The 24,994-nt window shown below is 53.6% G+C and overlaps 10 protein-coding genes across 10 annotated transcripts; 8 read left to right on the top strand and 2 right to left on the bottom strand.

The window, feature by feature from the left end:
• Positions 1–22: 22 nt before the first annotated feature.
• On the top strand, positions 23–1,497 carry CC1G_04505 (hypothetical protein). Its single transcript, XM_001830020.2, has 3 exons — positions 23–409; positions 460–1,086; positions 1,145–1,497. The coding sequence occupies exons 1-3, from the start codon at positions 278–280 to the stop codon at positions 1,169–1,171; spliced, it is 786 nt and encodes a 261-aa protein (XP_001830072.2). The 5' UTR covers positions 23–277; the 3' UTR covers positions 1,172–1,497.
• A 294-nt stretch (positions 1,498–1,791) lies between these two features.
• Positions 1,792–4,738, top strand: CC1G_04506 (hypothetical protein; the record flags this gene model as incomplete). The annotated part of the gene is made up of 4 exons (XM_001830021.2): positions 1,792–1,862; positions 1,920–3,792; positions 3,844–4,008; positions 4,066–4,738. 4 exons carry the CDS (start codon positions 1,792–1,794, stop codon positions 4,630–4,632), a joined length of 2,676 nt encoding a protein of 891 aa, XP_001830073.2. The 3' UTR covers positions 4,633–4,738.
• A 138-nt stretch (positions 4,739–4,876) lies between these two features.
• CC1G_04507 (hypothetical protein) lies at positions 4,877–5,694 on the bottom strand (the record flags this gene model as incomplete). Its single annotated transcript, XM_001830022.2, has 3 exons — positions 4,877–5,273; positions 5,325–5,512; positions 5,569–5,694. The coding sequence occupies 3 exons, from the start codon at positions 5,692–5,694 to the stop codon at positions 4,877–4,879; spliced, it is 711 nt and encodes a 236-aa protein (XP_001830074.2).
• A 661-nt stretch (positions 5,695–6,355) lies between these two features.
• On the top strand, positions 6,356–8,101 carry CC1G_04508 (hypothetical protein; the record flags this gene model as incomplete). The annotated part of the gene is made up of 1 exon (XM_001830023.1): positions 6,356–8,101. One exon carries the CDS (start codon positions 6,356–6,358, stop codon positions 8,099–8,101), a length of 1,746 nt encoding a protein of 581 aa, XP_001830075.1.
• A 200-nt stretch (positions 8,102–8,301) lies between these two features.
• On the top strand, positions 8,302–9,817 carry CC1G_04509 (hypothetical protein; the record flags this gene model as incomplete). Its single annotated transcript, XM_001830024.2, has 2 exons — positions 8,302–8,316; positions 8,371–9,817. The coding sequence occupies exon 2, from the start codon at positions 8,393–8,395 to the stop codon at positions 9,815–9,817; it is 1,425 nt and encodes a 474-aa protein (XP_001830076.2). The 5' UTR covers positions 8,302–8,316; positions 8,371–8,392.
• A 236-nt stretch (positions 9,818–10,053) lies between these two features.
• On the bottom strand, positions 10,054–11,763 carry CC1G_04510 (saccharopine dehydrogenase; the record flags this gene model as incomplete). Its single annotated transcript, XM_001830025.1, has 7 exons — positions 10,054–10,414; positions 10,470–10,522; positions 10,582–10,739; positions 10,794–10,946; positions 10,997–11,292; positions 11,344–11,418; positions 11,471–11,763. The coding sequence occupies 7 exons, from the start codon at positions 11,761–11,763 to the stop codon at positions 10,054–10,056; spliced, it is 1,389 nt and encodes a 462-aa protein (XP_001830077.1).
• Positions 11,764–12,235: 472 nt separating this feature from the next.
• CC1G_04511 (hypothetical protein) lies at positions 12,236–15,265 on the top strand (the record flags this gene model as incomplete). The annotated part of the gene is made up of 4 exons (XM_001830026.2): positions 12,236–12,374; positions 12,425–13,969; positions 14,025–14,252; positions 14,301–15,265. 4 exons carry the CDS (start codon positions 12,236–12,238, stop codon positions 15,263–15,265), a joined length of 2,877 nt encoding a protein of 958 aa, XP_001830078.2.
• Positions 15,266–15,667: 402 nt separating this feature from the next.
• On the top strand, positions 15,668–17,380 carry CC1G_04512 (hypothetical protein; the record flags this gene model as incomplete). Its single annotated transcript, XM_001830027.2, has 5 exons — positions 15,668–16,023; positions 16,077–16,216; positions 16,273–16,826; positions 16,883–17,017; positions 17,067–17,380. The coding sequence occupies 5 exons, from the start codon at positions 15,668–15,670 to the stop codon at positions 17,286–17,288; spliced, it is 1,407 nt and encodes a 468-aa protein (XP_001830079.2). The 3' UTR covers positions 17,289–17,380.
• Positions 17,381–17,944: 564 nt separating this feature from the next.
• CC1G_04513 (hypothetical protein) lies at positions 17,945–20,322 on the top strand (the record flags this gene model as incomplete). Its single annotated transcript, XM_001830028.2, has 4 exons — positions 17,945–18,844; positions 18,896–19,411; positions 19,469–19,638; positions 19,701–20,322. 4 exons carry the CDS (start codon positions 17,945–17,947, stop codon positions 20,320–20,322), a joined length of 2,208 nt encoding a protein of 735 aa, XP_001830080.2.
• Positions 20,323–20,770: 448 nt separating this feature from the next.
• Positions 20,771–24,792, top strand: CC1G_04514 (hypothetical protein; the record flags this gene model as incomplete). Its single annotated transcript, XM_001830029.2, has 4 exons — positions 20,771–21,032; positions 21,101–24,300; positions 24,363–24,517; positions 24,600–24,792. 4 exons carry the CDS (start codon positions 20,771–20,773, stop codon positions 24,790–24,792), a joined length of 3,810 nt encoding a protein of 1,269 aa, XP_001830081.2.
• Positions 24,793–24,994: the final 202 nt, after the last annotated feature.

A 24,994-nucleotide genomic window follows, 5' to 3' on the forward strand; every position in this document is an offset into this window, starting at 1 on the left:
CTTCGTCTCACCCACGACCACAGTCACTAGTAGTTGGTCGCTAGGATCTCCAATGTTGTTGGTTTCCTTGATGTACGCTTGCTAATAACTCAATATTCTCGGCAGAGTGATAGTTTCCTTGATCCCGTCGCCGTAATATATAAAGGGACTTTGTCGAAACTCCTGTTCCTATTATTCATTTTTCTCTTCTCTCTTTTGGTCTGTCCGTCACTGGCGGGCTCTTCTTTACAGGGTATCCATCTCCACCACACTCCTTTTATTACACTCACCACGCAACATGGCGAGTCTCACCGTCAACCCAGTCTCCGAGGGCGAAATGCGACGAGGATACAAGAGCAGGGCGACACACTTACATCTCCCTCTCAGTCCCGTTGGGGGTTTCGACGCAGAGTTCGAGGATGACTTCAAAGTATGCACCTCTTTGATTATCCTCGCCCGCGCTCACTCGCCGCCAACAAGGACGTCGACTTTGATTTTCCTATGTCCTGCTCCGAGAGTGCTGGTTGTTGGCCAACTGACGAGCATTGGGAAAGCGGTTCTGAACCGTTCACCTCAGACCTCAAGTCCGTCTTTGAAGATTGGGAAGACTTCGATGGAGGGCTGGAAGTGACCATCGACGAGGACGGGGCTCAGGTCATCCATATCCCCTCTGACAGTCGCTTCTACCAACCACCGACCCCACCGCGCCCATTCCACTACCAGCCTTACTCAGAAACCCAGAAAGCAAGCACCAACCAGCCCCTCTCTCGTTTCCCAGATACGCGGTTCTCCGACACTCCCACAAGAGAGGTTCGAATCTCTTCCAAGCGAAGCAGGGTTGCCAACCACCAACGACAACTGTCCATTCCAGCGCCCACGAAGCAAGGCGGGCTCGTAGACTCCCAGGGCACCTTCCTCCTGTTGGACACGTCGTTCATCACGAATATGACAAGTACGGTTAATCTGTCAACCTTGACGACTTCGTGGTGTTCGCCGCAGAGTACTCAGCAGGAGAAGAAGACCCTCCCTTGGATACACGGCATCGAGCGAGAGGCCGATGTTCCCTGTTCTGCTATCGCTCTTTCGCCTACGGAATTGCTGGGAGAGGTGTGTATGGCTGTTCCACCGTTCTGGAAATCGTATTGATTGCAACGGCTATTCTTAGATGAATTTCACTATGATACAGGCCTAGGTTCCTCCGGTCCCATACACATGAGTCGAACGAACCTACTTTCCACGCTCGCGTCTCCCCCACGAAACCACCGACCATATCTTCGGAGAAATTTCAAGATCGTTATGCGCAACCCCTCCCACTCCTTCGATACCCTCAAGACTTGCCCACTATGCCGAGCCAACTTCACACACTCTTTTCCTCGAATTCGTTCCCGTTGTTGTACTACTACCAGCTCCAGTTTCGCCGAATTTTGTTGTACAGATTAGGCTTTCTTCCAGTTGTTGACCAACACACACTGTACTTTGAAATAAACATCCAGAACAGAGTTCTTTTGGGCCCCTTCACAACTGTATTGTTCCAGTGGGCGCTCATCACGATTAGATATGAGCGAATCGCAATTGCTTCCGAAATGGTTCGAATTCTTGTACTGCACACAGCGTCACACGGGTTAGCTCGCCTGTCCTCTCTCACAACCCGAATGCCTCGTGCTCCCCGCCTGGCAGACGTTGCTTCACCGATTTCACCGTTAATATAAGCATGGTCTTATAGCCTGCGTTGCTGTTAAACCCAGACATCTGTAAGTGCACCCGGGTGCTAGTCTGGCGGTTGCAGACTGGACTCAAAGGAAATCGCAGACGATGCCTTCAAGCAGCACCCATTCTCGAGAAAAACGTGAACGCAACAGAGAGTCGAGCAGGCGAGGGTCGCGGTAAGTAACAGCGCTGCACAGGTTTACAGCTCATCATGAACCCTTTCAATTATACAGACTTGCCCGACTGCAGACCCAACTGGAGGCAGTCGATGAAGGGGAGCCACAAAGTCCTTCACCTCGATCGGAACTCTTATCCCCGTCATCAACCGACCGACGACACCGTTCTGAATCTGGACATGGCTCTTCCTCCCGAAGACGACATGGTGGTCGGAGCAGCTCTGAAAGGCACAGTTCGAGTCACCGGCACCGTGACTTGGATCGCTCGGATGCCTCTCACAGAGAACTCTTGAAGCTGGTCATGGAGCAAGAGTCGGAGGCAGAGAAGCTCAGGAAGACCCTCTACAGTACACTTCAGCGATTGGAAGAGGAAGCGCAGAAGGCCGCGGAACTGGAACGAAACAGTCGGGAGAGTGCTGAAAGGTTCCAGCAGCTGAACGAGAGTCGACTCCAGGCTCAAAAGGAAGCCAGCAAGACCAGCCAGGAACTTCGTCTGTACCAGTTCCAGCTTCAGAACGCGCAAGCTCAGATTGAAGAAGCCCAGGAATCGGTCAGGCAGTTGGAGAAGCAGAAAGAGGAGGCAGAGTTGTCCGCTGCTCGCGCTCGTGCCAAAGCGAGGAAGCTGTACCAGAGGCAGCTGGTATGGCAAGCCAGAGAGGAAGGTCGGAGACAGGGTTTCGAGGCTGGTCTCAGAGAAGCTCAGGAACAGTATCTAATCGAAATGCCGCCCCCGTCAACTCAAAGAGGCTCAAGGAATACCAAGTCTTCTTCTCGGAATCGCCGACGAAGAGGACCCACCCCTCCGCCTGATTCAGAGACAGAGGTAGAACAGGAGAACCGCGACAATGGTCGTGACGATTTTGAAGAGGAAGACACTATTCCGACAGAAATTGCTCTGCAAAGTCCGGATCCATTCACTGCTCGGAAACCTAGTCGCAACATCGGCATTCCTTCGCGGTTCCAAGAGCCCAATCACCAACCTCCTCCCGAGCCAGAGCCTGAACACCCGCCTGTCTCCCATCCACCTCGAGCACCATCGCCTAACCCAACCATCCCTATCTCACACTACGCCATCGACATCCCCCCTCATGATGAAATTGTAAAAGGAAACCGAAAGGAATGGGTAACGGCGCAGAAGCATATGGAGATCAATGGCGCACCTTCTCCTGCACGTCCAGTTTCCCAACAGCCACACCTCCCTCCAGCGGAGCCTGTCCCTCTCGAGCAGGTAACCGGCCCTGTGTACTTCGTCATACCAGATGCAGCAACTCCCCAGTCTGGGCCGCCTCCACCAGCCCCCGTTTTCCCTCCCTCGGCGTTCAAGAAGCACGATACGCCTCCAAAAAGCGCAGGCGCTACTTCAATCAAGAAGCCACGGTTCCTTTCGTTGTCGAAAACCAAAGCTCAAGCTGCTTCGTGGTACCGTTCACTCAGTCTTCGCAAGAAGAGTAAACCTGAAATTGATCCGGACGAGGACCCTCATCAACCACAGCAGCAGCGGCAGCCAGCGGAACAGGCGCCGGGGATGTCAAACCCTACTGCAAGTGGCACCGAAAACGGCGACGTATATCGATACCAGCCTGAGGCGCCTACTTCTTGGTACACCAAACCGAAGAGCACGAAGAGTCGACACAGTCGGATTGCGTCAGCCTTCGATGGTGGGGATAATCGGTTGTCGAGAGCGTCAACTCGTCTCTCGGATCTGGATATGGTCAGTGCGGCCCCTGGACGGTATCAAGGTGAAGGCAGCATATCCGGTCGCAGCGCGAGTCGGCAACTCGCACAGAAGCTCAGTATCATCAAGGAAGACCCTCTTAGTCGCGGCAATACCCCTCAGGTGGACAGACACCCACAGCCCCATGCTGCAGGTGCTACTTCCACTATGCCTGCTCCGCTGTTTGCCCACAGCGGTCAATCAGAGGCTGGATCTGTTCGTCGTTTTCTTGTAGTTCCTACTTCAGTGTTTCGCTGACTTTATTAGGCGCGAACTGGGAAACGTCGCCCCCCTGAAATAGCTTTGCAGAATCCCAATGGGCTGCAACACCCCTCCGTACAAGCCCACTGGGGTCAGGTGCCTCCTCCAATGCCCGTCCAAAGCCACTCGACTGGTCGTTCTGACACCATCCAGATCGACGTCCAACCGGCAGTGAGTACGCTACTTGATAACCATTACAGTGAACCTTACTTCGTTCGTCACTTACAGACTGCAGCACCGGAACCTTCGGCTCGTCCAAGACCAATGGACAATAACCATCTATCGCCAAACTATGTCTACCAACCTCTTCGAACGCCTCCTATTACCCACAGACGAGAACCGAACTATGCGTCTTCGACTACGTCCAAGAGAAGCTACAAGTCTGGACATCAGGTCACTCAAAGTTACAGCGAGCCTCCTGCCCGCCCGGCAGATGCTCGGTCAGTGCGAAGCAGCCATTCACGCTCCGCGAGTGCCATGGGCCCTGTGACTTATCCCTCCGACTTACTGGCGCCTGATGGAGGACCGCCGAAAATGGCCTCTCGTCCCGCTAGCACTAGTTCCTTCAATCCTCGCGACGCAACCTCTGGAACAACGGAGTACCTGGATGCCCAACCCAAGGTCATTTATCGATCTGCGTCGCGTTCTTCGATGCACTCGAGATACGACCCGGACACGTACCTGGATCCTGCGTATTTCAATGCGCCAGACGGGCAGCCTGCTCCGCAAACTTTGAGCCCTAACATGAACATCAATCGGCAGAGAAGTCCCAGTCCCGGCCTCGAGTATGTTTGATTTCTACGCACGCTTTCTGCATTAACTTCCACGTTCTTTCTTTCTACGCTTGCACTTTACGACTCTCATGCGATACCTGCTGTCCATAGACTACTTTCTATTCCTTTCATATGTGTTGTAACTATATGGACATTCCGCTGTGCTACCTGTACCCCTTCTTTGCTTCTTGTCCAGCCTTGTATGTACCTACCTCCCCATGTATGACTCCGACAAGCAATCACCTTCGCTCTATCGTAGACCGCGTTTAATGGTACAAATCCTTCCCCCAGGTCTGTGCAACGAGGAGTAGCACCATGTCTTTCGACCTGTCCAAATCGCTCCCCTTGACGAATCGAATATGGTGCCTGACCACCCCGATCCGAATGACGTCTTTCATCCCTAATTTTTCGCCCTCTTCCAAATTCAACGGTTCGTCTCTGGTGCACAGATCTAAGTATGCGGTCATGAACCAGGTGCTGAGTTCGGGGATGCAGGGAGACAATTGCCTCGCGATGTGAATACGGTCGATTGGGGAAGTAGAGGTGAGTTTGGTGAGCTTGGATAGGGAGAGTTTGGTGATTGATGTGAATTGCCACAAGGACGCTAGCTTGAGGGTCGATATCCAACCTTCTGTAGCTAATGTGTTTCCACTATGGAAATCCCTGTTAGGTCGGAGTCAGCAGACGGGATGAGACGGGCGCTTAATGGCGTACTTGGGGTATAGGACTGACAGGAAACGCTCGAAGTCCCCGAGCTTCACTCCTTCCAGCACTATTGGGCCCTCGTCGGAAGCTCCCTCTGGACCTTCCCCTGGAGGCGGGGGAAGAGAGAACATCGAGGCGAAGACGGGGGAATCTCGTTGGAAGAAATAGCGATGCACTCGGACTAGTACGGATTCGACCTTTAATGATACAGATGGGAGTGAGCGATATTAAAAATGAAGCTGGTGAGTCTTACAAGAAAGGTAACATTCCCGTCTGAGAAATAGAATTGGGGGTGACGCATGCAGAGGGAATAGTTGCGTTTGTCGAGCAAGGTTTGGAAAGGTATTTCAGGCTTGGCGAGTTCGTCGAGTATGTCCATTGCTTTTAGAAATGGACACGGATATAAAAGAGAATGCAGGGACTAATCGATACCTGTCAGTGGTGATCCATGAAATATCTTTTCAGAAAGGGGCTTCCAGAGTTCTGGTGGCCCAGTTCAAAAACGACTGGAGGGAGGGGTGGTGTTATCATGCATACGACACGATCACCCCCTGTGACTCAGATATCCAATTCATAATCCGCTTCACTCTATGTAATGGTATTTAGATGCACCGCTATCCAGAGCTGACTGGTAACGTTGCGAGTGTAACTTGAAGCTTAGGTAGTGGTGGGACTCGTCTACATAGTACTAGCAGAGATTAGATTAGATCAAACCACTAGTATCGCTCGGAGGCAATTTAAATAGCTCCTCGATCAATCGATGCCCCATTGCTCTTGCCACCACCAGCGACGTGCCTCGACGCGATTCCTAGCCAGCACCAGCGATAGAGACTACGGGAACTGCTTCATATAGTGAAAAATGTGCGACTTGACTGTTACATCACGCAACGTAAAGAGCAGAAGTTGACCAGCTGCAGTTAGTTACCGCACATCGCCAGCACGTCACCACGAGGCCCAACACCAGTCACCAAGCTATATAACGGCCCACCAAAGGATTTACGAAGAAGATCCAGCGACTGGAGATTACGACTCAACCGAAGATGTCCGCTGATCCAGAGGATAAGGCTCAACAATCAACCTCGAACGGCAAAGGACCTCAGAAAGACCGTCATATTCTCACGTCAGAACAGCGGGCGACCACGAGGAGCGACTTGCCCATCGAACACCGCTGGATTTGGGATGTGGCCTACGAGAAAGGACTGTTCTCTGGGATACGAGAGGGCGTGGATGCGACTATCGAGCAATACGAGAAGTGCTATGGACTGGACGATAGCCGGGAGTGGATGATGGTGCAGGCATTTGAGCAGTTGAGGCGAGGGAGACTAGCCGGATACGACAGTGATGAGCTGGAGATGAAGTCAGAATATGACTCCTCCATTGACGACTCGGAGACCAGTGATCTTTGCGATGACCTCCAGATGCTGGCCATGGCAGAATCACCGATAGAGCCAACAACCGTGGCCCACTACCCGCCCCTCCCCGTTGAAATTCTTCAGCAAATCTTCGACCGGACGTTTCCACCCCACTACTTGCTCGATTGGGAGCATGCATTTGGAGAACATGCATTTGCCTGCATGGCGATCGCCCATCAGAAGTCGCTTATGTCCGTCTGCCAATCGTGGTACAACGTGGTCAAGCCCTACCTCTACGAGCAGATTCACATCAGACGCCCGACGCAGCTCTTCATGCTCCTGGACTCCCTGAAAAGAAACCCGGAAAATCAACCGTTAGTCAAGGGAATTTCAGTGAGCTGCGTGGTGGGGGCAGCTTGGGCGGAGAAGTTTTTCAAGACCATTCAATCCGTTGTCGATCGTGCTCCCAATCTCACGGATTTCTCGATGAAAGGATGGAGTGTAACTGGAGACCCCGACATTCCGGACGCCTTCCGCTTTCCCGTTTTCAAGCAAGACAATATGAGGCTGGGAATATCGTATTTTACTACGCTCGACTCGCGGCTCAACCACACCCAGCCTCAAGATTTCCCTCATGGAGGTTTTGACAGGTTAACGCGATTGTCCCTCAATGTGGATTACGACAAATACTTCACAGACAGTCAGAATCAAGCTCTTGATCTGGACCTACCTGTCTTAGAAACTCTGGACCTTCACCACTACTTGGAGTTCACCGGACTCCGAGGAACCTGGAAGATGCCTCGTCTAAAGAACTTCTCAATCGATTGGAGCGATCCACATGCCCTCATTGGCTTTCTCCACGACCACGGTCGCGGCCTACGACGACTAGAGCTCGCGTTTACTCTTGCCCTTGAACTTAATCTACATCTACTTTGCCCCTCCCTTGAACATTTAGTTGTTCGTCAGGGTTCCCCGAGCAACGTACCACTCGCGCACCCGACCATCAGGTGGATCGATGTCTGGTTACGTTACTCTTCGTTTCCTACAAGCGAGCAGTACCTGCGATTGCGAGCCCTCCAGCACGCCAATGCCCGCGAGTCCTTGCCATCTTTCCTTGGCCTTCGGTTTTTCCACTCGCAGTTGCTTCACCTCCCAGACCTTCCTCACCGACTTCCACCTTGGTCTGTCACCTCAGCTCGCGATTCGTACGAGATTCGTTTCGCAGATTTCTTTATTCGGCACGAAGAAGGAAGAGTGTTTGGCACAGCCGCGGTGCCGGAGAATGAGAGCCCGGGCGGCCAGGACGCGACGTGGAAATATGCGAGTTCCTCAGGGTATTATGAGAGCAGCGAGGGGAGCTCGAGCGAGGCATGGTCTTCAGAGCCAGAATCGGATGGGGGCAAAGAGTTCTTCTCTGGCTTTGACTCCGAATAACTGTAGCATGTGCTAGCCTTCAGTACTCCGTACTCGAATCAATCCACTATCTTTGCGGGGTATTGCGTGCAACTAGGATTAGCGCCCAATGCCCGTAGAGCTCGGAGTTTGGCGGAGCTACAAATGGGAGTGACCTTATGTAATGATCGAATCAGATCTCGAGTCAAGTCGACCGCTTTGTTAGGTACCACCATCACCACCACAAGTCCTTTGAGGTGAGGCTTTTGTAACTAATCCAACCAATCTATTCAAACAAGCAACGCTTCCAGGGGTCTCGCAACGGACGGACGCATGCCATGGCCACTCGGTTTTGTCCAACCTCCAGTCGAGATACTCCAGCAGATCTTCGACCGAACGTTCCCACCGCACTACCTTCTCGAACAAGATCATGCCCTCGATGAATTCTCTTACGCCTGTCTGGTGACATCGGAGCAAAAATCGCACATGTCGGTCTGCAAAGAGTGGTACAATATCGTCAAGCCATACCTTTATGAATACATCCAGATCAGACACCCTATCCAACTGTTCTTGCTGCTGAAATCCCTCAAACAACATCCCGACAACCAGTCCTTGATCAAAGTATTGCACATCAACTGCATGATAAGCATAACTTGGCAACACAAATTCGGCAAAACTCTTCAATCGGTCGTCGATCGCGCACCCAATCTCAGGGAATTCTCAATGAGACGCTGGAACCTGCCCTGGGCCGACAGCTGCTCCATCCCGTGCGGCTTACGCTTTCCGGTCTTCAAGCACGAACCAATGTCACACCTGAAGATCGTATACGACTCGTCTCTCAAAGTGGGCGTGCTTTCCCGAGACTTTCTCGACCATGGGTCTGGGGTCTTTGACAGATTGACCCAGTTATCCCTGGATGTCAACATCCAACGCTACTTCGCGGACAGACAAGACAGGCCCTTGAAGGTGAACTTGCCGCGACTGGAGACGCTAGAGTGTCGCTACCGGTTCCTTGGGTTGAAGGGCACCTGGAGGATGCCTCGTCTACGGCGGGTGATGCTCCAGCTCCCCACCCTCCGTCCACCCAGCGTAGAAGAGCTGTCAGGCATACTCAAGGAATTCTTCACCGCACATGGCAAAGGCCTAAAAGAACTGCAACTTGAATCAGAAGGCGGAAGCTACCTAATCAGCACGGGTTACAACCCAGGACCCGCTCTCGATGTACTCGATTTGGCCATACTCTGTCCTTCCCTCGATCATCTCATTTTGGATGGGTACCTTATCTTTGGGTATCAGACGTTTGCACATCCAGCACTGCGTTGGATCGATGTATGGTGTGCAGCCCCTACGGATCGAAATTGGCGTCCTGAAATCGAGGCGTATTACCGTGATATACGTAACCGATACCCTATTGGTACTCAACTCTTCCCATCGTTGCGTCGAGTGCGAATCCTCGACTATCAACTACACCACCTCCAAGACCTTCCCTATCGACTCCCGCCTTGGTCTGTCATCTCACCTAGAGACTCGTACGAAGTTCGGTTTATGGATCTTTGTATCATCCATGAAGTGGGGGGAGTTTATGCATTCAAGCCGCCAGAAGAGAGTGGATATGGGAGTGAGGATTCGTCGTACGACGGGGGCGAGTGGGAATACGCAACCTCGTCGGGATACGAGACTAGCGGCTCCGAGTTACGCGAAATGTCCACCGATGAGGACGGTGGCCTCGAGCTGTTCTCTGGTTTTGATTCGGATTAGTGATGTGCAATTCGAGGACGAATCGATACCCTACACGTCAAACATCCGAGCCATCGTGTCTAGCGGCAACAAGTGAGAAACAAAGAGTGCATCGGGCTTCACGGGGAAATGAGTGGGTAAGTACTGCACCAAAAGGATTATGAGTGGGCCAGAACACCAAAGGTAATAAACTAGAGTCCAAGGCGAATGAATAAATACGAAGCAAAGGTCCATGCAACAAACACTCGAAAGGTCACTCAGATGCGCTTGCGATCCTCAGGATCCTGGACGACGCTGCTGCTAAACTCGAACGACCCAGTATCCCTCAGTCGCTGGATCAAAACATCACCAAGGGCTGTCATGGGCGTCAAGATGCCTCCCTCTCTCGCCATGCTGGGCAACGCGTCGAAGGGGTTGTAGTTTTCTTTCACATGCGAAGGTGCAGAAGGGGGAGGCAGGAGGAGGGAGAGGGCGGATTCGGAGATCATAACTGCGGTCTTGTAATAGCCAGGATCACCCTTGATCTTCACGTCGGTCTTGACCTTGACTGGAGGGAGGGAGGGGATGTCGGCTGAAGTCGAGATGTTTGTGAGGTGGAGGTATCCCGTTTCCTTTTGGCTAAACGGCACACGACTTAATAGAGTTGCCACACGAGTCGTAGAGCAGGACGTACTCAATCGAAGGCCCAGAGCCTGAAGGCATCTTCTGGAGGATAAGCCTGCGCAGCTGTAGGAAGTTTGGATAAGCAAGCGGGTAGGAAGGTATGGGCATGTGGTGATACGCACTGGCTTGAAGAGCCTCACAAGCAGGAGGCCAAAGATGAGGGAAATCGACGAGAAGAAGGCTGAGAACTTGGACGGCCCGGCCAAGAATTCATCATAGGCGAAGGATGTACCGTAACGCTGAATCTCAAGTTTAGGATCCTGGTGCAATTTTGAACGAGCTGTGCCAAATTTGTCAGATAAGTTCCTAGCAAGAGGGCACGCTGAGAACGCACCGGTGCGCGCTTGCAACTCGATCAATCCTGCTGTACGGTGGACAATGGCTGCATTGCTTGGTCGCATCACGAAGAAGCTTCCAACGATCGGGTTTCCACCGGGTATGGGCAGACTGTAGACCAGCTTGGGGAATGGCAAAGGCGTACCCTTGACTGGAGGAGCTCAGCATTGACGTTCATCAAAACAGGGAGAGACAACCCACTGGGGCTGATAAAGAAAGGGTTTCCGGATATTTTACGGAGTTCTGGAGGAACCTCTTCAATAGCAGTAATGAACGAGGCCAACGTTCCACCCGAAATTCCTGTTTTGAGGCGGTGAGCGCTGATGGAAGTGCTGAGACCAACATGTCCGACACTGGCAAGGATGTCCGGATGATTAGCAGCGACATGTTCATGGAGAGTCTTAACAGCGAGATGGGCTGAAATGTCAGAAGGGATAGAGTCGTATCCGCACGACGGGATGATGACGGTGTGGTTTTTCGTTGCCAGCCAGTCGAATCTGAGGGTCTCGGTGAGTTAGGATCGTAGAATCAAGCAATTACTTGCTCACTGAGTGATGAGCTCATGAATCCAGCAGCCCTCTCCGGTCAAGTCCACGTAGTGAACGTTGTTTCGGACGCAGCTCCTGTCATTCGTGTGAGGCAACGGGGTTTCGAGACAATCTCTATGACACGCACCTCACAACCGGTGTCCCCCATCTCCAATACGGTCCAACAGTGTTCACGACCACCCGAGCCGCCTTCACAGCCCTTTCTACACTGTCAGGGTCGGTCACGTCTAGCGTCACGGTACGTATGCCGCTCTCGCCCAATCCCAGTTCCTGCAAGACACCACGGAGTTTAGACTCGGATCGAGCTGCAACGCCTAACGAGAACAGAGCTTTCTGGGGATGTGTTGCTAGATATTCAGTGATCAGTCGACCTGTGAAACCTGTTGCGCCGAAGACTATAATGTCGGTTTTGTCGCTCATGGTGGATTTGGGTGTACGTGGGCGTCGATGTGGAAGTTGGAAACAAGGTTTTTGAGGTCGGAGCGATGCTGGAAGCGCGTCTCGTGTGTTGACATCATCACTGCCTTGTCCAAAAGCACGCGGGACGTCGCCTTCGGTTGTACGGCATCCGGCAATCTATGTAACCGGCATTTGTCTTCATCCACATGGCCACTGCGCGGTTTATTCTTCGACCTCGATGTTGGCCATTCAAACAAATGTATTCAAGCGATAATCAGAGCAGCACGCATTTCAAAACAGTCAAAGAACGATCAAAAGGCTGACGGTGGCCACAGCCTTTTGAAATAGAACCAGCGAGAGGTGCAAGTCAGCCCCAATTTCAGGCCCTATAAGGACTCTCACTGAGCGTTTATGGCCCCTCCAGCGTCTCTTTTCGTTCTTCTGCTCGAAGCTCCAAGTTCATACTATTCTTCAATCTTTCGGCTTACACGCCATGCGTTCGTTTTACATTCTTATACCGACTCTTACGGTCGTCAACATGGGCCTAGCCATCCCGCATCAACGGATTGGCCTTCAACACAGGCGCCAGGTTCATGCAGCTGATTTTGCGGCTGCTACGCCTCCTGCTCTGGGTGAGTATTCTTGCAGTGACTATCGTTTCCGTCTTAACACCCTTTGATAGTCCAAACCCCCGACGTCGCTGACGCCAGCAAGGCGGCCCAGATCCTTAATAGACGAGGACTTTTCGGCAGCGATGGCGTCTTGAAGAACTTCTTCAGTGGTCATTCTTCCTCTTCGGACACTTCTACATCCTCGAACCCGGTTTCAGACGACGTGGACTCCCAGCTATCTTCTCTGGGAGCGAACACCAACAGTGTTACTACTGGCTCCAAAGGCGCTGATGTCGTCCTCGGACAAGGAAGTACCGGTGGTACCTTTGGCCAGAATGGTGTGGTTCTCCCAGTTTCGCCGTTCTCGTCGCCATCCCTCCCCGTCAAGGCTCCGAATACTGGGACCATAGGTCTTCCAGTCAGCCCTGCGGCGGGCAATTCTGGTTCTACTGCCTCAACCATCGAAAGTTCCCTCACAGGCAGCGCTAATTCAGGTGTTGACTCTCTCCCCGCTGGCTCTCTTCCCAATGCTGGATCTCTTCCGTTGAACGCCGGTTCAACCGCCGCGGGTTCTATTCCTGTCAGCCCTGCTTCAGGTGGAGCTGTCCTTCCCGGCAGCTCTCTCCCTGTCTCCGGCGCCGGGAGTCTCCCTCTCAACGCTGGCGGCGCAGTGTCTGGAAGCCCCATCCCTATTAGCCCTGCTTCGGGTGGAGTCATCCTCCCAGGTAACCTTGATTCCAATGGGTATCCCCTTCCTGTCGGCTCGCTTCCCAACACTGGAGCCGCCGGTCCGTCGACCAGCGTCATTGGTTCGGGCTCCCTCCCTGTGAACCTTGATTCCAATGGAAATCCCCTCCCAGTCGGCTCTGCACCAGGTACAGCATCGCTGCCATTCAACGCTGGCTCCTCCGTGCCTATTAACCCCGTGTCTGGAGGTGTATCTACGAGCGTCTCTCCAGGTTCAGGCGCCTTCCCGGTGAACCTTGATTCGAACGGCAACCCTCTTCCTGTCGGCTCTGTTCCTAACACAAGCTCTCTTCCTTTCAATGTTGGTTCGTCCGTTCCAATCAACCCTGCTTCTGGTGGAGTCTCGTTGCCCGGAAACTTGGATGCCAACGGAAATCCTCTTCCTATCGGATCTGTCCCCGCCGCAGGATCGATCCCGCTCAGCGCCAGCACAACCACCACGGGTAGCTTCTCTCCTGGTTCAGGCTCTCTCCCTGCGAGCCTCGATTCTAATGGAAATCCCTTGCCTGTCAGCTCTATTCCCAATGCAGGACCTCTTCCCCTCAACGCGGGGTCGACCACAGGTTCTCTTCCAATCAATCCGGGCGCGTATACCGGCTCTCTTCCCGTCAACGCTGATTCGGGCGCGAACACTCTGCCTCAGGCCATTGGGTCAGATCTTACCACAGGCTCTCTCCCCCTAGGCGACGGAAGCTCTAACGCTGGATCCCTTCCAGTCAGTACTGGTGCCTTTGGTCCCCTTCCCGTGTCCCCCGGCTCCCTCCCGAATGGTTCGATCAGCTCTGGCTCCACTTCATCCACCAGTGTATCTTCAGGTTCGATTCCTGTACCCGGTTCCAATGGAGGAGTTGTTCTTCCTGGAAACGCAGGTTCGCGTTGTGTAATTTCTCCCTCTTAACCCTGTCCTAACCGGTCGCTCCGCAGGTAATACCATCGTATCCGACGTCAACGGCGCAGGCTCCACCGCAAACTCGATCCCCGTGTTCTCTGGATCGACAGGGGTGTCGCCGGCTCCCATTGCTATCCCTGGGTCTAACGTCGGTGTAGTCCCAGGCAACACGGTTGGAACGGGAGCGTCCTCTAATGCAGGGACCGGCGGTAGCCCCAATGTCATTGCCAGTTTCCCAGGTACCTCCTTGCCCTATACGAATGGTACGTACAGTGTTCTCTTTTCCTGGTTCACAATGTGACGAAACACAGGATTCAACCCTTCAGGCAACTCTGGCGCCATTGTTGCTCCCATTCCCATTCCCAGTGGCAACGCCAACTCGAACATTCTCAATGACGGGTACACTCCCTCCCTTCCTGTTCCTGTCGCTTCCAACGGAGGGAACCCTCTTGACAATTTCGACTTTGACTTGTCAAAGGATCCCAAGTCACCACTCGGCGCACCTACCCTTACGTCCACCCTCGATCACCAGGCCGACTCGAAGGCTGCAGGGATCAGCCTACCTGTTTCCCCTTCAGATACCATAGACAAGACGTCCACGATCGTGACGAACAAGAAGCCAGTTCCCGCTGTTACCGACAAGAGCGATATGGATGTGAGCGTCGGAAACGATCATGACGGTAGCACGACGGATCATGGTGTCGGTGTCCATGATTCCGAGTCTTCCAGTGACATCCTCTCCAAGTTCTTCGGCTGGTTTGGCGGCTCAAAATCCCCAGCAAGCTCGGTCTTACCTTCGACCGGCTCTGGCGATGGCTGGAGCTCTGTCGCTGACGATCTGCCCGTTGACATCACCGCTGTCACTGGAGACGACACCACATCCGGAGCGCTTCCTGTTGACATCGAGGACCTTGGGTTGGACATCACTTCTCTACCCACTGACTCGGACCTTCCTTCCGTTCCTGTCGACCTCTCTGGCCTCCCCGTTGATGTCTCCGGCATTACCGGAGAACCCAGCGATTCCGATTCTGAATCCACCGACGCAACCTTGCCGATTGGCATCGTCCCTGTCCTGGATTCCGACTACAGCGAGGACGAGTCTGACTCGGACACCAAACACTGGGGCTCTCCTCTCAACCTTGGCAAAGATTTGTTGGATGGGGAAACCTGGGTGGAGGATTCTGAAAAGGACGATCAAGATTCCCATGAGGACTGGACCAATTCCGTGTCTAAACTCCTTGACCGAAGGTCCCGTTTCTTTGCGTCTTTGAACTGACTCGCGGCGCCAGATTTGCATAATGAAGGTTGGTATTGTTCGACCTTCTTTACTCGCCTTTTGCTTTGTGAACAGTGAATCGTTCGATTTCGATTTTTAGCTATGCTCTACTTAATGTGTCCGTGGCTACTGTGTTAATATAAAATCTTATGTCGAAAGGAGCTCCTCTCCCAAATGTGGCTCACGCGTTCGAGACAGTCAAGGAGGGAATCGTGAACGCGAAACATTGCCCCTATTTCACGGGTGTGACGTGAACGCGTGACAGCCGCGTCATGTGATTCGTGACGGTTCGCGAGCGCCTGTTTGTCGTTTCCGTCACAAACAGTGAGCTCGACGTTTACGAATTCCCTCGCCGCTCCGCTGGTCGACCTCATGTCAAGACACCCAAAATAAACAATAAAAATGGCTCTGGACGTCATTCCTCCCGTTCAAACGGACAGCAAGACGGAGCCGACGACACCAGGAGCGTCGCTGAAGTCGAATCCTCCCAAGGCCATCGCGACGCCTAATCAATGCTCGTCATCCTATCGACTTCTGTACCGTGGTGCACTGTCTCTGCCAGACTCCCATCTGCTGCTAGATGGTCTGACATTCTCTGCGCGACTGGATTCGCCTTCCAAACACACCAAATCTTATTCCCTGTTGGAGAATCCGTTGGCTTTGGCGTTGGAGAGTATGCGTGGCCGGCCGAGTCTTAGGCTCCAAGGTATCGTCAAACTCGCAGATATCTACATGGACGAGACTGGAAACGTCGAGCTGTGAGTCTCCTTCCCAAACCTTCTGCATCGCACAGTATTCACGTTTCGCACAGGGACATCCATCCAAGAGCCATGCTGTCTCGGATATACTTTGAGAATACCTTTTGCCTTAAGCCATTCTCCTCCTCCGACCCTTCTCAATTGAATACAACGCGGTCCGATTTTGGTGTCAAAGTGGCTTTGGGAGACAGTGGTATGTGAAGGGTCCAGTGAATTCGTGCGCGAGGCCCGTCTTTGAACCGCACTCAGATGGTCCTGAAACGACGCAAATTATTATCTATGCTCAAGTTAAGCCTTCAACAACAATAATAGATCCAAATGCACCCTCGACATCCGCGAACCCCATACCGGCCCCGGCACAAACCATCCGACTGTGCGTTGGCCGAATTACTCAACGACCTCAGCCCAAAAAACGATTACCACGTCCTGACGATCCCATCCCACGGAAGCCACCTATCTTATTTGCCCGCGAGATACAGAGAGCGGAGAGTAAAGGGAGTTTGGCTTTCGCAATTGGCACAGGAAAGATCGGCAAAGTCAACGAGTTGAAACGCGTTGGAAGTGGAAGCTTCGCGGCTTCTGCTAATGGCGTTACGAAGAGGCCTAAACTGGTTGGAGGTACCTCCAGCTCGAACGACGTGTTCAAGGTTCCAGAAGTACCCCATAGGCAGAGCAAGGGGAAGGAAAAGGCGCAGGATGTATTTGGAGATGTGGCTGAAGTGCAGAATGGGAAGGGGAAAGGGAAGGCGCCAGTCAGTGGGCAGGAGGCTGAGGCCGCCGCTTTGGAGAAGGCGAATAAATCTGTAAGTCGTGGATGTATGCGCTGCCTGCGCGAGAATGCTGACTGCGGTGCTTTCAGGAAATCAAGAAGGCAACGATCGCCTATCTCGCACAGACCAAGGACCCAACGCGCGATAATATCGTTGTTGACAAGAAGCATCCTGAATGGAAGGATCTCTACGGATATGTGTATCGAGGCGTCTGCTTTGCAATCGTACGTCCATCTCCATCTCCAATCATACTATTCTGACCCCTTTTTATAGCGCAATCGAATGAAGACAGAAACAGTTGATGGTGCTCTTGTGGACCGGCTACTGAAGACCCACGTCAAGCTGTATCTATCCGGTCGCGGACCTCCAGACTCTTCCAACACGGTTTCATGGAAGTTGCCAGCTCAGTCGTCGTCGAAAGCATACCAAGGGAGCAGTGCTATAGCTGTAACTGGTACGGGGACAACGCAGGATCCAATCGTGCTTGGGCGGTAGTATGACATTTTCGGGTTCACCTCTTGTATTTATATTAAGCAGGCAGTAGCTTGACGCGTCGATGGGCGGTGATGAGACTCAAATTAGGGGCTAAACGCCGACGCGTGGCGGTCTGATTGGGGCGAGTGGGAACCGACGCCCGGCAATTGCCGCTTAATCCAGAGGCATGAATGTCGTCGTTCGCGCTTGACGACCTGCTTGTTCGATGTTCCCAGTCACTAGTCCCACTGGAAGTTCTCATTTTCTATACCGTCTAATCGATAACCCTCTGATAGATAGGAGCTGCATCCAATGGGTCAACCCGGGCTTCGAGGAGATGATAACAAAGGCGGTACTTGGGTAGCCAAAAATAAACGATAACCTAGGGTCATATGGCCGCGCTCAGTGATTGACGGGCATCGGTTATGACTACTACTAGTATGCCAAGGTCCAGATCACGCGCTGAACCAGTAGGCGCCCAACAGCTTCTTCGACCGCTTTTCACCCAATCAGCATCGGTTTGCATGACAAGGTTCTGACTCGGGGAAATGGAACCGCAAAGGCGTGTTGTGACAAAGGTTATTCTTATCTCCAGCCACTCATTTTTGTATAAAGGTGTAACTTGAGGGCTATTAGGTCCCCACGGCTGGATGGTATCTTTCCCTCCTCCCGATAACATGACATCCACCAACACGAACGCCTCCTCTGCTTCTCCGTCCTACTACCCACCTAACATCCTCCAAGCTCCCTACCTTGGTCCTCCTCGAATGAGTAGGGAGGATCTTCAAGGCCGCTGGGGCGATGGAATGTTTGCCCCGCCTGTCCCCTCTCGTCGCACGTCTGGTCGTTCCAAGCGACGATCATACCTTCCTGCTCCCCACCCTGGAGAACGCTTAACTGGACTTGGAAACCCATCTCAAGGAGACGTCTCCAATACCCATCCCGCCACGGGATCTGGCCGGTCTCAGAACCAGGGGGTGCCTACACCCGCTCAGGTTCCCGCCGTCGAGCCTACCGCACACGCCACTGGCAACACCCCGGGCGCACCTAAAGAGGTCACCCTCCACTTGACCATGCCCATCACCTTCCCTTCTGGCATTGGTGGTCCCGCACAAGTGAAGGTCCCGACCGCTGTCGATACCTCCTCCGCAGTACCCGGCCCTCTTGGGCCCACTGTCATTGTACCCCCCTCTAGCGATGGCTCTGGCCGTAGCAACAAGGATTGGGTCAGTGTAGATTCCGTACCGTCTGCTAAGCTTTCTGGCTCCAACGCTCGCTCGGTGTCCAGGTCCAGGTCGTCGTCGCCCGCAACCACCGTCAGCCCACGATCTCGATCGCCTTCCACCCCGGAGACCTGCGACGTCTGTCCCGAAGCCGCGATAAATACTGTGCTGATCAATTCCCGATATGATTTCATGGGTGCGCCCAACAACAACCTTGAAGCTCTTGCGAACAACTTTGGAAGGATGAGCGTCAAGGACAAGGACAACAAGAACGTTCGGTTCTCTCGCAGGCGTAGTCGAAATCCTTTGCCGGACCTTCCGATCCCACAACCTCTCTTCCCGCAGTCGATCAAGGTTCGTGTTTCTTCGTAACGTCAACCTCTTATCTTACTGAATATTAACCAGGGGGATACTCGCGACACGAACACCGGGCCTATTCCTGTCTCTGCGCCCTATATCCCATCTCTGGCTTCACCGACCCAGTCACCTTGGTCATCGAACCGGAGTCTTCCCAGTCCAACAGCTGTCCCAGCTCCCTTTCCAAGATTCAGTCCTTCCCCGCCCCCTCTTATCATGCCTCCCTTTGCCCCGGCTGGGTATTGCAGCAAGTGCTCTGTCCCTCTTGCGCACACGGGATCGACGGTGTGTGACGCGTGCAGACCTTGGGACGCAATGAATGGATACATCTATCCACAAGGGAGGCCGATTGCACCCAGTGGTTATCCGCCTTTTGCACCACCAGTCGCTCCAACAGGCGTGTTCGCACCGCCCGCCCCTAGTCTGTACTCCTACCCCACCAGGGGTCCGTCGCTGTGCAGCCTATCCGGCGAGGTGATCTATCCGTATCGTGTCTTCTATCCTGGTCAATCTGGGGTGGTACATCCGGTTTATTACTTTTCGGATGCCAGTCTTGCTTTTGTGGTATGCATCTAGGGTGCTGTGATGCAACGAACGTCTCACTGACGAGTCGACGTCTAGGTGCAAGGCTACGAATTCCGTGTCCATCGTTACCTTTTTGAAAATGGTTCGGCCGTCTTCAAAAAGGCACTCGCGTCATTCCCTATTGAAAGGGACAACATTGTCACTATCTCCCTTTATACGGCAACGGCAGACGCTTTTGAAGCCTTCTTGAAGGCGTTGTACGCTAGGTTTGTCTTTTCCCACTCATCTCGCCACATTTATGGGAACCTAAAGTCTGTTGCTCTGATAGGCCTGGCGAGAACATTTTCGAGAACACAGGTGACCGAGCCGAAGCGGGCTCGTCCATGACTTCTCTTCAGCGTGCGCAAGCCATCTTCAGTCTCGCCACGCGCTGGGAATTCCACACCCTCTGCAAGGAAGTCATGGCTCACTACAAGGACGTTGGAAGCCTTGTCGATAGGTTCATCGTCGCTAAGAAATACGTCAAACTCAACCCGGCGAAGGAACCCGTTGTGCTCAGCACCTGGGGCGGCCCTTACAGTCCTTACATACCCCCCGCTAACATGGCCACACCTTGGGACCCGCTGAAAGATGCGAAGAAGGTCGATGATGAGAAGCCAGACTGGGAGGCATACCTTCTCGACGTTCTCAAAGGCCTTTGTCTTGGAGGTAACCCAGTCACCCTTGAGGACGCCCGAAGACTTGGCTTGGAGACCGCTATGAAGATCTGGCACGCCCAGGACCAAATCAGGACTCATTTCCCAGACGTCATGCGGCCTACCTACCGTGCTTGTTGCGGTCTTGCGAAGCCTCAAAATTCCGCTAGTGACTACCCTCACGTCGACACACACGCCATGAAAGCGATTGAAACTTATATCAAGAAGAAGTTCGGAATCAAAACGTGTGAGTGAAGGGCATGAAGGATCAACTGAACCTCTCTATGATGTATATAACTGTATTTGTATCGCAATGCCCCGGTAATTGACGAATGTTTCGAATCTTGAAGGATACATAAAACCCTGCCTGGAGGCGCGGTTCCTGGAGGGTCTGGTCACATTCACAGCAACTTCTGACACGAGTTGATTTCGAAGTGTGTTTGGGACGCTCGCAGCTGCAGGGTCTATACACGAGGCCCTAAAGTGCATCTTGGCGGGAAAATCCATGTTGAAAATGTGATAGACGACCGGGTTTGCTAGATTGCCGAACAGACTCGCGTTGTTTGCGCTCTCATTGGGCTGTATAAATCGGGCGCTAATCAAAAGGAAGGTGGCAAGCTTGTCCAAATAGATCAGAGCGGGGTTCGCAGGGGTCCACATCATCGGGCACTGCCTGCCATTCTTATCCCTTTCCCAAACCACCATGACCTCTGAGATTGGCGGTCGCTTTAGTACCCCTCCACCGAGCTCAGTCCCTATAACCAGCTTTTCGAGCTCGCCAAGGAACCTGTCTTCCCCGCAGATTGTCGACGTCGCCGTCGACGACCTCTCAGACGAATCCGAGTTCTCGTTGCTAGGCTCATTAAGCTCGCGCACGCCCAGTATCGTAAGCTTCTCGAGCGGTGCTAGCAATCCCAGCGCTCCTCAGACTGCGGAGCAATCTCCAATGCGTTATATTGCCAGCGGTATGTACGCTGGCTGCTTAAGAAGAGACGATGTGCTGACTGACCCTTTGATTCTCGCCGTCGTCTAGACTCCATTTCGAGCATGGGCGGTGCTGATAACGTCCAGCGGACACAGCGAAAACCGAATGTTGACACGACACCAATCATAACGCTACTCTCCCGCGCAACTTCGAGGAGGAGCCAACAAGCATCGAGCGCTTCGGACGCTAGTCCCACCGCTACCACAAAACCGGAGGGTTCTTCACCTCCAGCGGTTGAATCACAGCCATTCCACAGCGCAGCGGATGCCTTATCTGATTCAAGCTCACGACTCGGAGCGACGCTATCGCCAGACGCACATCACTTACAGCCTTCTTCGGGTTCGACCACGGTACTATCACCTACGTCTAGCGAGGATATGCGCGTCTGGCCGGTGCACCAGCCCAGCTCGACGAATGGCGGAAGTCAATATCGTTGGGGATGGTCATGTCACATTGACGAATCCCCGATTTTGAACATCCATGACGTAGGCATCACCAAGGTTGCCACCTATGGCTCTCTCAATGCTTCGTCGTCCAATCTGCCTTCGTCGCTTCCGACGTCGGTGACTTCGATCTTCGACGTTGAGGCTCCGACATCGACTCAGACCAGTGATTCGGGAGAAGAAGCGGCATTTAGTCCCCGTGGCGCCTCCGTAAAGGCGTCATCAGAAGGGACAGGTTCACCTTCGAGCCCTTCGCCGCCGTCTGTCCTGGCGTCTATCGTTTCCATGAAGCCCTACCTCAGCGCGGAGGGAGCAGAGTGTGATAGTAGCATTGCAACTAGCGATGCCGAAACTATCAGGCCGGGATACAAGGGGTCGGACCGATCCAATACCTCCATCCTCGCCGGTCTGCCCCCTCCATCTCCTCCGCTTGCCCCAACCATGGGCAGTGCCTCCGCTATACCCCCGTTGGACCTCCACAAGCCTCAACCCGTTGTCGCATCTGAGCGCCAGGAATCACCAACTTCGCACCCGTCCCGCCCATTGCCCGTTCGCTTGTCCATAGTCGGCGAGTATCCCCAGCAACGGGTAGATCCTGTGAATCAACACGCCAGTCCCGTCAAGACCGGAACGTCACGGCCTTTCCCTAGGATCGGCTTCAATCCACCACCGTCGGTACGCTTTGAGGAAGAGGAAAACCTGGGATCTGCATCCCAGTATCCTCAATTCTCAGAGTTGAACGACCGTGACGCTAAGGCTTTAACGAATGCTCTTGCTCGCCTTGTTTTCTCTGCTCAGAGAATGACGCTAAACCCGCCCAACCCCCCACCATCCGACGGAAATGAGACTCAAGAGCTACACATCGGGCGCCGCGATGGGGAAAGCGACCAGCACCAAGGGAAGGAGTCGTCGTCGGAGTGCGGGGTTGACAGCGGATCCTCACATCCAACCGCCAACGCAGTACAGCCACCGCCAACCTCGCTCCCATCTCACCCTTCGTCATTGTCGGCAAATGGCCTACCTGGCGCCCAGCCTCGACGTTACACAGTAGAGTGTGAGACGGAAAGTGAAGATTCGTTTTCCTCGTCTGATTCCGAGGCTGCGCCTTTTGAAGAAGCACCTTTCGAGGAGGCATCGTTCCATCACTACAACGTCGCTCCTATCCCTTCGTCGACCAACGATTTAACCTCGCCCGGACCCCACAAAGCCACCTCGACCTCTATGTCGCAGGCCGGAAGCTCCATTGAACGTCACCTTTCACCACCCACGTTGGAAACACCTGCCTGGAGTCCAACTTCTGGCGATTTCCGAGTTCAAAATTGGGACCCTTACCCCGAATTCTGCGACTTTGAACGTGACTTCCGTTGGTTCGAACCCCATGATACAGCGGTCAGTGACGCCGTCGAACTTGCCAGCCCTGTTGGATTTGTCCCTCCGTCTCTGACACAGATGCCAACCATGGGAGACAGGTTGACTCCGGATTGGAGGGTTCAAGGATCTAGCAACGCGAATAAAGGTAGAATCATTTACGCCAAGAGCACTGCCGGCGCTACCTGTGGCAGTTCTGTTAGGTCGGCCCTCTCCCCTCCCCCTTTCGTCCCTCCTTCATATGTCGCATCTTCTGACCGCTCTTCGATCCCAAGCTCGCCTGAAGTTGCTGCGGCTATTCGGCGAGCGACCGTCATTTCCCCATCCTCCCCGCCGTTCTCAACTTCTTCCACTCCGTCAACCATCCCTATGGCCGCTCCACCTACTGTCACCTTCCGTGAAGGACCTCGCGTTCGGATTTGGAATAATGTTGTCAGTTACCCCGGCGAGAGCAGTAGTGGCACAGCCAGTACTTGTGACACTCCCCCTCCGCTTTCGGGTGTATCCCTGCAACACAATCACCTGGCCGCGAAGGAAGGGACGCAGTTGCCTTCATGGACCGGCACCTACTACTCATCGGCAAGCACAACTACCGAGCAGTCATGCATCGCGCCAGGATTGACCGTTCGTCCTCCGACACCCACCGCGGACCTCTTCTCATGGTCAGGGCTCCTTTCTACGGAGTCACCAAAGACGTGCAGGCCTTTCGCTCCAACCGTCGCCCAATCGGGAGGTGATAAGGCCCTTGACAAAAATGAGGGCACCCCCGCCAAACCAGCGGCAGGCGTTTCCACTGCCGGACCGCCTGCTTCGGGGTACGACCAAGCGAGGGACTCCTTCCACGATGCCGGGGTGCGAGACGGACCTTCAACATACCCCGCTGGCCCTGCAGTAACGGCGCCCAATCCTCCTCCGCTTCCACAGCCCATTCCCACCCAGCCTCTTGCACACGTTCCAGGGCAGTGGGGCGCTCCTGTAGGTTGGCAGGGCACGTGGGGCCCCCAGCCAGGTCCTTTCGGCCCACAGGCTCAAGTGCAACCGAATTGGAACTCCTGGCAAGCTCGACCCGCGACGGCCATTTCTCGAGGTCTCTCCTGCCTCCCTAACCCATATGGGAATACCCCGTTCATGCCGCCCCCGGCACCTGCTCTCGGTCCTTCGAGCCTGCCTTATGGAACGTCGAGTTTGCCTCAGAGGACGATGAACCTGCCGGCTTCATATCCCTGGCAAACCCCTGGGACGATGTATGGTGTTTCTCCGCCGTCGGCGAGTTACTTTGGACATCACTATCTCCCCACGCCCCGCATGCCCGCTCCTGTCAATGCGGCCGCAACCCTGAATGCGACGGCAAGATGGGACAGCGCTGCGCTTTCCCAAACAGCGACAGGATCGACGTCATCGAGGTTCTCTTTCTCTGACTCTACAATTACTTTCTCTGTAAGTTCAATCATTTCGTTCACTTGGTGGTTTGTGTCCTTACGGTTGCGTTTTGTTTCCAGGTCGAAGATAAGGAATACCGTGTCCATCGTCATTTCTTCGAGCAGCATTCGACCTTCTTCAAAGAGTCGTTGAACTCCACGCCTGTGCAAGAGCGCATTGTTCTCCAGGGGTCCTCGACGGACTTTGAGAGGTTGTTATCGTTATTCTATCCTTTGTGAGTATACGACTCTTGGTCTGTTGGACAAGTCTGACGCGCTGTTATCCGCAGGAACCTTGCTGAACCCACCGAACTCAAGACTTCGGAAGAATGGACTTCGATCCTCAAACTGTCCACTGAGTGGCGCTTCCCGCAATTGCGCCAGCGAGCTATCAAGGAACTCTCCTCCATTACGACACCAGTCGAACGCATTCGACTCGCTGCAGAATACCACATCCCTGAATGGAACTTGTCAGCGTATCGAGAGCTATGTCTGCGAGGTCGTCCTGTGACGTTGGAAGAAGGAGAACAATTGGGGATGAAGACGGTGATCAAAATCTGGGAGGTGGAAACGGAGCTGAGGGCGCAGGCACACTCATGTGGGGGACCTTGTTGTGCGGCGTTGGTGGATGGTATTGTCAAGGCCAAGTTTGGCATTGTCTAAAAGAGTAGTTAGGGGTATTTGTGACTGGATTTAGATAGACTGGCATTTGC

This window comes from Coprinopsis cinerea (genome assembly GCF_000182895.1).
Source record: "Coprinopsis cinerea okayama7#130 chromosome 3 map unlocalized cont3.3, whole genome shotgun sequence".
Taxonomy (NCBI): Eukaryota; Fungi; Basidiomycota; class Agaricomycetes; order Agaricales; family Psathyrellaceae; genus Coprinopsis; species Coprinopsis cinerea.

What these genes read in the sequence shown, in the direction of transcription:
- CC1G_04505 (XM_001830020.2), top strand. Translation starts at nt 278, where the DNA reads ATGGCGAGTCTCACCGTCAACCCAGTCTCCGAGGGCGAAATGCGACGA. An exon ending in AGTTCGAGGATGACTTCAAA is followed by an intron (nt 410 to 459) that starts GTATGCACCTCT and finishes GCCGCCAACAAG; the next exon opens with GACGTCGACTTTGATTTTCC. An exon ending in CTACGGAATTGCTGGGAGAG is followed by an intron (nt 1,087 to 1,144) that starts GTGTGTATGGCT and finishes GGCTATTCTTAG; the next exon opens with ATGAATTTCACTATGATACA.